Source organism: Ruditapes philippinarum, unplaced genomic scaffold (genome assembly GCF_026571515.1).
Source record: "Ruditapes philippinarum isolate M1 unplaced genomic scaffold, ASM2657151v2 ctg239_1_1_1_1, whole genome shotgun sequence".
In the NCBI taxonomy this organism is placed as follows: domain Eukaryota; kingdom Metazoa; phylum Mollusca; class Bivalvia; order Venerida; family Veneridae; genus Ruditapes; species Ruditapes philippinarum.
In genome coordinates this window covers 425,032-438,883 of record NW_026858173.1, presented here as the reverse complement: position 1 = coordinate 438,883, position 13,852 = coordinate 425,032, and the positions used below count along the sequence as shown (strand labels likewise).

Genomic DNA, 13,852 nt, shown 5'->3' with positions numbered 1-13,852 from the left:
CATGTGCATATCAGGTTGACGATTGAATTTGCAGCAACAAATACCTCAATAACTTCCTCAATTCTATAAAATTTAGTATTTTATTTTGACAATCATGCACAATTATAAGTTTTGATCAGCATGCACAATGCTATTCTTCAAAAAATTACAATAGAAAACAAATATTTGGAAAAAAGAAGCTCATACCCACTTTCGTTTTCGCTCCCGTTCGCCATTAGGGCGTATCGTATGAATTCACCTCGCTTAAAGGAGTATCGCACCGCTATACGTTCGACCCCCTGATAATGTATCAGTCGTTTTAAAACGAGATATTTGATTAGTTTAAGTCCCAACATGTTTATGTTTGAAAACAAAACGATATACAAGAGTAGTTTTCCATATCTATCCGAAATTATATAAAATATTTCCAGTTTTTTTACTGTACGCCTAATAGTTGGTCCAATAAACCAACTGTACGCACAAATGTTGGTATGTTTTTCTGTAGCAACTTCCTCCATGTCCTCATTACAGTACATTCTTATTCAATTTTGATGAAAAATCAAGTTTTGAGTTTGTATGTTAATCATATGAAAACCACAGTGTCAATTAAAACAACAGTGTCAATTAATGTATTATACTATAGTATAGTTAATTTAAATATTCTTTTCCCACAAAGGTTAATCATTAAAATGAGATAAGTTATGCACAGAAATTTGAAATTCTATCAAGTAATCAATAGTCACGATAATATTCGTTTTGTTTCTTCCATTTTTTTTACAATGGAACTTGAAATTTATAAAAAAAAAATACTGGTTTGATTTCCTCTATGGATTGGATGTTATATATTATATACAGAGCACACCATTGTATTTCAGTAATTCTGATGTTTGTCATTTGCTCTGTCGCTTTGAATATATAATTATGCTACTCCATAACCAGTGTATACCAAACAGCTTTGTGTATTTGCTTATGAAAGCATTCATACTTTTAGTGATTTAACATATCTGCCAGTAGTTTTACTTTTAAAACTGGCTTTCTCTGCGAAATTTAATGTATAGCATAACCCCTAACTTTTTTGTAAATATTCATTTCCACTAGGAGTTACTCTTATTGTTAAAGCAAGTGTACCAAGAGATTTGTACTGTTACAGGCCAACAGCACTTTTTAACAGTATAAAATCTGGGCAAGTGTTTTTTTATGTGAATAAAAGTATTATAGATTACAGTATCTGTTCGGGAAGTAAAATAAATAACACACAAGCGTTTGTGAGTAACAGTAAAATATCAACCCTCCTAAAAATACTGTTTCCCTCGGCTAACATCTTGGCTAACAGTATTTTCCATGGGAAGATATTTTAACTGTAACCCACAAACCCATGGTTATTTATATACTCCATAAGCACTGTGACTCAATCTAATATTATATACTCAAAAGCTTTTTTGTTTATTTGCACATGTGTCAGCATTTGTACTTGTGGTACTTTACCTATCTGGCAGTAGATTTGTTCGTTAATCAATTTGTAATGTTTTAATTGCTCTGCAACATTTACAACTGTGTATTTGCACATGTGAGCATCAGCTGTTCCTAAGAAAGACACTGAGCTGTTTGGTGTCCAATGACAGACTGAATTTTGAAATTGTAGTTTTGTGTTTTTTCCTGACAGGCCACAATTATGTGCACTACAAAAATAGCCTGTTCTAAGCAAGATTTTAGAAAAGAATTTTACCACCTAAAGATTTTTACCACCTGGTTCTCAGTCTCTATCTCTAGAACAGCAGTGAAATGTACTTTCAATGTATTTTATAGGTTGTTTGAAATGTTCAATTCTATTTATAATATGAAAAAACTATCAGTTTGACAGCAGCATGTACAAACGATCTTAGAACCTCATGAAGTAAAACAGCCCTTATATCACATATTAACTGCTATTTTTCTGAAATGTTCTGCTTTGAAAGTGAGTTAATTTATACAAGATTTCTTAATTGGTTTCTTAAATTCATTCTTACATATTTTGGTCAAATTCCTACTTTTTATCTAAGATCTTAGAGTAAAGGTTACTTTTTTCCAACTCCTAATTATCACAGGGTAATTATTATTAATTATTCAAACACCTATATAGATGGTTATACAAAACTTTTATTTCAAGTAAATCTTTAAGGAAAGAAGAAGATTTCAGAATTCCGGAAATGGGCAAATATATGGTAGATATTTTAGTATAATCATAGGAAAACATGTACAGCAGATGTGATAATGAAAAATATCGAACCTTTAACAGCGTACAGTTATTTTATCGCACCAAAATTCAGCGTACACTTAAATATTTTGACCAGTAAGCGTCTATGTATATCGGAGCACAAAGGTACTTGCTATGCAACTCAATTATGATTACTCTTATAGAATAAAGAAGAAAAAGAAATTAACTATATTAATATAAGCTTGCATTAAGCGATTTTATTCACCGACCCAAAATTAGTTGCCGTCAGTTTACCTTCAATAACATTTTTAGTTATGAATTTAGGCCTCTGTAATTTTGATGAAATGTCTGTCGGTCCTATCTTCACATCCTCAATACAAAATATGCAATTGTAATCAAAGATTTATGAAATACTTAATAAAAAACACTCACTCTGACGTGTGTTTACATAGGTAAATCCGCCATTAGGGCGTATCGCATGAAATCACCTCGCTTAAAGGAGTATCGCACCGCTATACGTTCGACCCCCTGATTATTCGTTTGCATGTGCATATCAGGTTGACGATTGAATTTGCAGCAACAAATACCTCAATAACTTCCTCAATTCTATAAAATTTAGTATTTTATTTTGACAATCATGCACAATTATAAGTTTTGATCAGCATGCACAATGCTATTCTTCAAAAAATTACAATAGAAAACAAATATTTGGAAAAAAGAAGCTCATACCCACTTTCGTTTTCGCTCCCGTTCGCCATTAGGGCGTATCGTATGAATTCACCTCGCTTAAAGGAGTATCGCACCGCTATACGTTCGACCCCCTGCTAAAGGTGTTCAGTAAAATATAATCGTCCGTTTAGGTGTGAGCAGGTATTAACCAATAGTCACACGTTTACATCGTCCTTCTTAATCTTAATGGCTGCCAATAACCTATCATGGGCGTGGTGTAAGTTACAGGAAATGGATCGACAAAAAGGGACGGAGTCAACTATAAGCCGGTCATAGTTCACATACTAGAATTATATACACATTAATTGGAACCGTCGCTAATGCTCCCTTGCACTTAATTTTTATTTAATTTAGATGTATGAACTACTGTAAAATCATTTTTATTCGTGGGGCACGAATTTTCGTTGTTTTCGTTGGTAGGTCAATCCACGAATTTAAGATCCGACGAACTTTTATCCCAACAAATACTTCTTACCCAGTCTCTGTTCTATATATTACAAACATGCGTCGGCTCTTTTCCGGCCGATATTTTGTGAAATGGATGTAAATACAGACAGATAATCAGGTTAGTGACATATTAAATCCGTTTGCAATATTTAAGAAACTTGAAAGTAAACTCGATTACATAATGTCCTCAATTTACTGTCACAAATGTCGCATATACATACTTGATCGTTGTAGTCTACTTGCTAACAAGAATACTTGACATAATCGAGTAAATATGGGAACCCAGGCAGTGCAATAATTAGCGCTAATAAAAATTGTCAGTTTGCTCTTATTAATTGAAAAAAAGTCATTGATATTAATGTCGTAAGTACACAAAACTATAAAAAAAATACGATCGCTAAAACAGATTTATTGTACATTCTTTTGTCGTTTTTAAATGATCCAGTATAATGAATTTTAATCTGTATTTGTGCGAATGCTATTCCGTAAACATCAGACGCCACCGACTTTTACAAGATCCACATATACTCGTGTTATTTACCGAGATTAATTTACAGTATATGCATTTATTTACACAGTCGCTGTGACGTAGCGTGTAGTAACTGTCAAATATGTTAAGACCAATTAAGGGTGTAAACTTTTAAACTCGCTAGGTGTCGTATAAATTATGCGATGTTTACAATGGCGAATTACAGGGGCAGTGTGTCCAATGGAGGTGCATATCATGTCACATAAATGTGTTAATTGCAGTCAATTATCGGCAGTAACTGTTCTATATTAGACTTATGCCCAGAGGCAAGGATTAAATTTATTGACACGCGCTGTGTGACAAGTAAAGATATGTACATGTTGTAAGTAAAAATGTTCGGCAATATGTTTTAGATTACTTTGCATTAGGTTACTGAACTTTTTTTTAACAAGAAAACGAAAATCCACGAATTTAAGAACCCACGAAAATGCCCATTTTGATAAAATCACAAAATTTCATGTCCACGAATATAAGTGAATTCGCAGTATAACCTATACATGTTTAACAAATGAAAAATATTTTAGCCACAGTTCAGATATTCTACTCGCCAGAAGGAATAATGAATGACATACAAAAGGTTCTGCAAACAACCTTGAGAAGCGAGTCAGGAGCTGTGAAGTTTATTCCTGTATGCGACAAATCCAAAATTGATGACAACATGTTGTTAATCATTACATGCCATGTATCATCAAGGGTTGTTTCGGATGCAGAACATGCTATGAAAGATATCACAAGTAACTTTAAATTTTTATTTTTAAATACTTAGCTTATCGATCAATATCGATTACGTTATCTGTTACCATTTGAAAGTAACCTTTTCTCAAATACTACCGGTAGCATAACATGGTGACACTTATGGTTTATTAAGTGTACATGTTTTGATTATCATATTTGATTTATTTGATTAAATGTTTAATAAGTTTTGCTTGCAAACTTCATTACTTAATTGTATGTCAGCATAATATATATTTCTTTGGAATTTTGTCACATAAAATTTGAAAGTTTAACTGCATATACATTTCTGGCTGTTATTTGCCTGCCAGCTGACAGATGTTGTTTACTTCGATTATGGTATTTCAATGTTTAAGTACAGTTCGTCAAATTAGACGTTAAAATGACAATTAAATATAAAACCAATTTTAATTGTGGTTATAAATAGGCCACCTAAAGTTATGAAGTATAATGGGTATTTTGGAAAAGAAAAACAAAAAAACACAAAGGGGCTTTTTTTAAATTTATTTTTGGGAAAAATTTAATTAAAGGGGCATGGACCTTGAAAGTAAAACCCTTAAAATAAAAAACCTTGGAAACTTGAAATTATGGGGGGGTTAGTTTAAGAGTCCGGGTCCAGGGGAAAAAATTTCGTAATATGATATCGTTTTTTTAATGTTTAATTTTATGGGGGATTGTCTTTTTCTTCTCTGTTAAGATTGGGAAATTTTTTAGCCAGTAGTTTTGGGTTTCTTTAAAAATGGGAATTTTTGCAATAAATTTAATAACAGGTTTTCCCTTTTTTAACTTTTTAAATTTCACTTGTGACAAAAGGCAGCGATTATTACCTTCCACCAACTCAAAAATAATAAGGGCAAAACTTTCCCAAATTGGCATTATTAAAAAAAAACCTTTAAAAATTTAAAATTTAAAAAAGAGGTTCAAAAAAATATTTAAAATCACATAAGCTTATATAAATAAAGAAACTTAATCACTTTAGACATTTTAAAAGCAAAATGTAACATACGTTACATCAATAACATTGACATTATTCTAGCATTTTTTAACTATTGTTGAAAGATTTATGAAAATAAAGAGAACAAACTCGGTTATTTTTCCTAAAATCCGTAGGAACAAACATTGCACCTGGTAATATACTCAACTTCTGAAAGTAACTCATTATATAGTCTTTTGCTGTGTTATTTAACGTATTTGTACGTTACCAAAGTCTCATCCATCCAAATTATGAAATATCACCCATAAATGTTATGCAAACTATCACTTTTAACATAATTTAGTAGAAAAAACTACATTTATCATCGCCAGTATTGTCCAACTATCTATATTGCAAAACACTTAAGTAAATTAAGAATAAATCTTCGTTTATAATGCTGAAAATGAGCTGTAGTAATGTCTATAGTAATGGTTTTATATGTACAAAATGTCAATTTTATGTCATGTATCATTTAGGTTGCTTTAAAAAATATTTCACCTTTGAATGCCATCACATCTTGTTTAACCTATTTATGTTTTCTTCCTTATTATAAAAACAGATATAAGAGTAATTTCCACATCTCTATGTCTCTCATAATGCTCATTAGTTCGACTACACCTAGTCACATTTAAAAAATGTTATCCTTCCAATAACTTTCAAAGTATTGCATAGTGGTTAAAAAGCCTTCTCCTGCTGTTTTCGATGGTCTTTTTCACTAGATTTGCAAGTCGTGTGTTTGCACTTTTCATGAAAAGAACGTCTTGAAATGTTCAACTGTTACTGTTACAACAATGGTGGGTGGTAACGTATTTTAGCTGTCAGGAAGCCATTTACGCCTTTGATTCTTCCTAGGACCTTACTTCACGCTTAAAGTGTATTGTTTTACACAAAGACTTGATTTAAACATGAAAGTCGAAGGTTTCAACTTTGCTGACAACATCGCCACAAAGTTTATGTTCTTTCTGCAACTTTAACAGTTATTGTTTTAAATAAATATACTTTCAACATTTGTTCTTGTGTCTGAACTTCTAATCATATTATGGTCTCTTGTAGTTTTCTCTTCTTGTCGTAATCATAACAATACTCTTTTCTAATATTTCGGCTTTACATCCAGTCATCTAAAATGGAATTAAAAAGAGATAACAAAAAAATAATACTATTCATCATATGAATAAAAAGAAATAAATTTTACTCAAAAAGTGGAGTCCTCTTCAAAGAAATGCATAAATTTGGGTGGCACTATAGAGCAAAACGTATGTTCAACGTCAAATTCAGCTTTCGTGATCACAGACTCAATCAAACCATGTCTGCAAATTTTCAGTAAAATTTGCTGTTTTTAATGCTTCGGAGGGATCACTTTTTTTACCAGATATTTCTACATCACAACCAGCAGATGTGAAGTGCTGTGTGGCAGCCGTAAAAACTGTTTGCCCCGTACTTCTCTTCAGTGTTGTTATATTTTTCTGGTCTTTTCGGGATCATTGAATCCAGCACTTTTAAGTGTTAAGATTTTAAGTACCGCTCAATCCGGTGCTAGGGGCATGAAAAGGGATGTTGCACTTTTTCATTATATTATCGCTAATATACAGACTTCAAAAATTTAAAAGGGGGTCTGGGGAATTTTCATTGGGGAAATTTTCATTTTTTAATGCACTGAGGGGTATTTACCCAAAATTTTAAAATAACATTGTAACTGGGGGATTTGACAAGGGGAAAAAAAAATTAAAAAAAAGGAGGGGGGGATTTTCCCCGTGGGAAAAAGGTTGGGGAGGATGGGGCAAGGGGGTTCATTTTTGGCTTTCAAAACAAAGCACCCGGGAAATATTTTTAAATTTTTTTTAAATCACTCTTTAAAATCCATAAAAAATGGTTTTTGGGTTTTGGGTTTAAAGGCCCCATACTTTCAAAAAGGGTTTACAAAACCCTATGTTTTTAGTTTTTTAAAAAATTCGGGCGGAAAAGCAAAAAGGAAAGGAAAGCAAAAAGATAAGTCATACCCTAAAGAAAAAGCAAAAATTCTACACAAGTTAATTTTGTATCTCAGAATCCCAAGTTTTACAACTATCAAATTTTATTTTTTGGTAAAGACAAAAAACAGAGAGCCAGACTGACAGAAAGGCAGATAGACACATTTTTAAACAGAAAGACAGACGGTGTAGATGGACATACAGATATCCATATTAGGACAAACATCATCATTAAACTCATTACGTTTGTATCGAAACTATCTTATTATCATGTGTTTGTAAAATTGTACAACAAATTTAACACTCAAAAAATGGGGATCTATTACCACTGGATAAGCAACAGTTAACTCCGAATATAGCTCCTCATCAATATTTGGAGCACAATTTAGTTAAACCAGAGACATAGATAACATGTTATCAATGTCTCTGGTTAAACCATTGAGCTCAACAAGTTCAACAATTTGAACTGCTTACTAAGACTGTAAAATATTTTTTCTCCATTTATTGGAATCACAATTTTGAAATTACATAGATCTAATCATTGTACATTCTGTATCTGTTTTTGACTCCCCTGACATCTCATATATCACTAGTATGTAAAACAAGATAATATATAACGCTCAGTATTACCTTTCAATTCTTACCTTCCAAATGTTATTAAAATGAAAACTTAGTATGTATCATACACAATGACATTTTTATACCAAAATCTAATAATCTGTTAATAAATATCATGCAGTTATGATTCTAAAATTACTAACAATTTATTCTGTATTTCGTGCATTGTTTACCCAAACACGCTTCCGTAGTTACATTTTGAAGCTACCCAGGATAAACTTAAAATTGTTTATTTTTTATTTTCCTACTTCATAAACATCTTATTACCAAAACGAATGTTAATATATAGGCTAATGATTACTTATATCTCATGAAAATTGAAAAATCTTTACTGTTTTAAACGACAAACGCCGATTTATAAACACGCGAAAACCCATTACAATTCATTCATTGTATTTGATATTTGGGCATGTACGAGGCTAAAAGTTGTAAAAACAAGTAAATATAATATGAAAATTTATACATACTTCGCACAACAGCTTCTAAATCCAACTCCAGGTAGTAAATGTGTTTATTTTGATTTATTTAAATCACGCGGCCTCATAACTTTTGTTTACTTCGACACCGGTTACAGCATAAAACTCTGTGTATGGTGTACATGCAGAGTCATATAAAAACTCGAAACAAATGTTAAATTTGAATTGCTTTTTTTACTGGTTTGCCATGGTTAGATTTTTTTAGGGTTTTTACCTGTTTTATATGATGTGTATAACAGACTAAAAATGTAAAAAAAGCTTGTGTTGCAATTTGTTTGACGTTAAATTTTACTTTAATCGGACTATAAGTGTTTATCAATATAATATTTAACCAAAAGTCAAATTTGAATATGTAAACATGCTTTTGATTGGTTATAGGTCGTATCAAAAGTTTGTGATTGGCTACTATGGTATGTCATTTAGCTGTCAGAAGCACGTGCAAAGTCATTATAAAAATTAATTAAAAATCATTGCATTGTTTTAGCAGTAGGAGTCTCTCGTAGTTCTGCTTTTAAATAACTTAATTTATGCATCAATGTTAAGTAAAGTATTTGAATAGGTAAAAACACTATACGATCGTTATTTTATTAAATAACGTTACAGCATTGATCAAAGTTTCGGATTAATTAAAGATGATTAAAAAGCAATATACATGTAGCTGCTAACATGTTTGATAATTATTTTGTCTGTAAAAAAGCCAAATATGAGCCTGGTGTGTGATGCAAAAGTAAGACTACAGTCCTGCTTGTCGGTACCCATAAAATACTTGTTATTGTAACCAGAGCCACATTCGTGGTTGCATGGTGCTTGTTTTGTGTTATCTTGCAGACAAATCTATTTTTTCTACATTAATTACCTTCAGAAAAAAAAACTGAATGTTAACATTCTGGTATAATTATAGTTAATATGTTGAGACGCTGTTCGTTGAATGGTGTCTTCATGTCGGATTTATGTCATGTATGTATTCCCAAAGAATACATGGAATACATATATTCTAATGTGAATGTAAATTGAGCATTTCATTTCAGATCCAGCCAATGCGATCCTCTTGTTAATACATGTCGGTGAGGCACACACATTTTCAGATACAAGCAGTTCTTTACATTTGACAGGGAATGAATTTAAGCATCTGCGAGGAATTTATGACATGTTCTTTGTGAAAAATAATAAGGACTTCCTTAGATGTCCTATGAACGAAAACAGTATCAAAGGACTGTGTATATTCTGCAAAGAGCTTCCAGACAGTGCAAATATTGAAATTACGAAATTTTAAAGTTCTAACGAATAATGTATTATGGCCCTGTCACACTAGACTGCGCTTTCACTGCATTTGAACGGCATTGTTAAATGAAACAAAGCGCCGCGAGACCGCAATTAAAATGCATATTTTTGATGACATGGATACTTCACGGCGTCCTCACGGCGATCATGGCGATGCTACGAAGCTTCCACGGCGTTTTAAATGACGATTGTCTGCGTTCGGAATGCGCTTCTACTACGTTCTTTGCGCTTCCACTGCGCTTTTTCGACGCTCACACGGCGCTCATGTTGCGTTATAAGAGATGTTATGGCGCACTTGCTGCTATCCCATTGCGCTCTTATCAGAACGCCGGGTGACGGCGTTTGTTTTTAGCATGTTAAAAATGCGCGCCGTTGATCGGCTTTCTATTCGATGCCACTTCGATGTTGTGGCGATGTTGCGGCGATGTTTGTGATCTAACTGCGCTTATCTCGGCGTTCTGAATTTACTTTTGACGCCGTGAGAACGCCGCCCTAGTGTGACAGGGGGTTAAAATTGGGCAGTCGATCACTCATGTCATATATGAAAGCGTTTTATAACATTTTTTTCGTGCATGTGCACAGTATGGTAAAATGTTATCCAAGTAAAACTACTTGAAAACCTTATGGTGTACAAAGCTACATCTCTGCTTATTACTTTCAGTCATTCCTTATTCGTATTATTTTATCGACAACAACAACATTGCCGCATTCAATCTTTAATTGAAAATGACTTCAAATCATGAAAGGATTAAAAACAATAAAAACAAGTAACTCTTTCAATATTTACCGTTGGCTAATAAGATTGCAAATAAAAAATACAACAATGGTAACTTCTTGTTCTTGATGACTCTCAATTAAGTTTGTAAACCGTTTTTTAAATGTATAAATCATTGTTTAATTACTATTAAATGTATATTAACATCTCCTACACCCTGAGACACCCTACCCTGACTGATTCATCCTTCAGTTAAGTGAAATACATTACATACTTTATCCGTGATGTTGCATTTGATTTTAATTCTAGATTTTTACTCACAAGGTCAAACAAAACTTTCACATATTTTAAAACTGGTTACTTAATTTTATCAATGAGATTCATGTAACTGAAATGCAAAGAAATGTAATTAGCTCTTTTCGTGTACTGTTTGGAGAGATAACTCAGACACTAAATCACATATTTTTTGCAATATCTTAATTACCTCCCTGTATATTCTAAATATGGAACCACCTTAACAAAGTTCAGTTCAAAGACTTAACACTACACTACAAAAATTATGTATGAAAATGGAATCTGGTACTTCTTTAAGGTCCTGAATGAGGAGTCTTTTTACCCTAAAACAGTAGATAAAGTCGACACTTATTTTTTGTCAGTAAAAAGTGACTGGAAAATCTGCATCAATAATATATGTTTTCATCTTAAATGTTTCATCTATTTTTTTGTGAATATTTAAAAGTTTAGGTTATTTGAAAAACGTTAAAACGTTTACCAAATTATAAAAAAAAACCATCCTATTCTCTCCTGCTCCTATACTTTTAGGTGACTATGTGTTTGTTGAAAGACAAACTTATAACAATTATATTTATCAAGTGTCGGGGTTATCTATGCCTCGGAATTATCTCTCCGACCGGTATAAACAATGCCTTAAATAGTTGCCAGGAGAGTATTTCAAAAGACATATAAAAAGATCTACCTACAGTTAAAATAATTCAAGGTATGTTAAGGTTTCAACCATTTCAAGAGATTTACCTTTATATTGTCTGAGTTTACCACCCTTTTCAAAAATCATATTAAAACTTTTGTCTTCGTAAATTAAGATTTAATTAATATATATCAAACATTTTACTTTTCGTAATCCTTCTTTGCTTTCAGGCAAAATCATTTTTAGCTCGACTTTTCTATGAAAAGGGGAGCTATCCTACTCGCCCCGGCGTCGGCGTCGGCGTCGGCGTTGGCGTCACACCTTGGTTAAGTTTTTCGTACCACCCCACTTTATTTCAGAAGTATTACAAGTATGGCTTTGAAACTTACCATACTTGTTCACCATCATAACCTCCATCTACAGACAAGAGTACATAACTCTGTCAAGGTTTTTGACAGAATTATGGCCCTTTTTTGACTTAGAAAGTGTATTGAGCTTGGTTAAGTTTTTTGTACCACCTCACTTTATTTCAAAACCATTGGAGGTATTGCTTTGAAACTGACCATACTTGTTTACCATCACGACCTTCATCAACAGACAAGAGGACATAACTCTGTCAAGGTTTTTGACAGAATTATGCCCCTTTTTGACTTAGAAAATACATTGAATATGGGTAAAATCCACTTATTGCCTTAACCCTTTGAGATATTGCTTTGAAACTTTTAATGCTATTTCACATCATTACCCCCATCTGTACGCAAGAGAAGGTAACTCTGTCAATGATTTGTTTTAAAAATTAAGGCCTTTTATCGACTTAGAATCTTGGTTAAGTTTTTAGTACCAGTCCACTTTTTGACTGAACTGTTTGAGATATTAATTTGAAAGTTGGAATACTTGTTTACAATCATGATTCCCAAACATGTCCAGGAGAAGGTAATTCTGTCAAAGATTTTATTTGAATTATGGCCCTTAACTGTCAATGTTTTGTATTATAGGCAAGCACTAAAAAACTTAAAAAATCTAAAAAAAATTCATTCCTATCCACTTGTTCACTTTACCATAAATTATGTCATATAAACATTGCTGTAATATTCAAGGGTATCAAACAACTAGTTCACTTTAAAAATACAGAGATTCTTGTATTGCCTTTTACTGCAAAAACTTTTTTTATTGGCAAGCAATAAAAAAGTCGAGCGCGCTGTCTTACGGACAGCTCTTGTATTATCTGCTTATAACAGTATAAAAGCTTTAAAATACCCAAAGCAATACATTCTAAGACATTTACCATGAAATATTTACCTTTATCATTTAATGCAGAGAAAATAAAAAGGGTACTAGTGTTCTCCTTGTCCTACTAAATGACATTAAAAATATTCACTATCATAATATTATTACATTTTTGTCATACATCTAACAATATCTAAACTCTGTATTTGTATGGCAACAATTTATGTTTTTTTAAATATAGGTTAGTGTTTAATAATACGTATAAACAAAAATAATTGGTCAAGCCTGCCGCAGGCTTGACAAATTGTTTTTGTTAATACGTATTATTAAACATTAACCTATTTAATGATCAACATTATTTTTTTCAACCAAAAACAAAAAAGGCACTTCTCTAAATCACTGATAGCTCCGCCCTTTCGCTCTACAAGATGTCTACACCTTGTCAAGTTTCTAACATGTCACATTTAGATAAGCTAAATAAATGGCCCTTTCAGCATATAATCAGGCATATTTTTTACTGAAATGCCACAGAATTTATACATTTACATTTTTTACTGAAATGTCACAGAATTTATACCTTTATCTAAAGAAAGAATATCATGTTTCTATAAAATATCTGGGGGAAAAACAGCGAGGAAAACGATGCAATTAGGTAAAAACAATGGAGTTAATGAAAAGTGTACATCCTTTTAAAATAAATAGAAAATGTGAGAAAAATACATTAGAGATAATTAATTGATACAAATTCGTTATTAGCTTCAAGTTATTCACTAACATTTAAAATCCCTATTGATTTGCTCATTTGAAAAACAATTCTTTTTTCTGTGTGTCAATGTAGGTTTACAGGTGGAGGGGGTTCATTGTCAATGAGTTTTCCAGCCAAAAAATGTAATCATTGTATTCTTAATATCAAGGATTGTTAATGCAGTTCATTCCTATCAAGTGAAAGAAAATATTGTTTTAGTTACTCTTTCTAGAAAATATATAGTTTAAAACAGTCAGCAATTTATAACAGACATTTTTCTTAGAGTTAAAATGATATAAAAAAAAGTTACTATGT

The 13,852-nt window shown here is 32.1% G+C and overlaps 1 protein-coding gene across 1 annotated transcript in view; it reads left to right on the top strand.

The window, feature by feature from the left end:
• The window catches only part of LOC132752391 (uncharacterized), a 28,233-nt gene extending 15,437 nt beyond the window's left edge, over positions 1–12,796 (top strand). The window contains exons 6-7 of the mRNA XM_060742712.1: positions 4,403–4,612; positions 9,673–12,796. Coding sequence (XP_060598695.1) covers positions 4,403–4,612; positions 9,673–9,917 — 455 coding nt within the window. The 3' untranslated portion in view covers positions 9,918–12,796. The remainder of the gene's footprint in view (positions 1–4,402; positions 4,613–9,672) is intronic.
• The last annotated feature ends 1,056 nt before the right edge of the window (positions 12,797–13,852 follow it).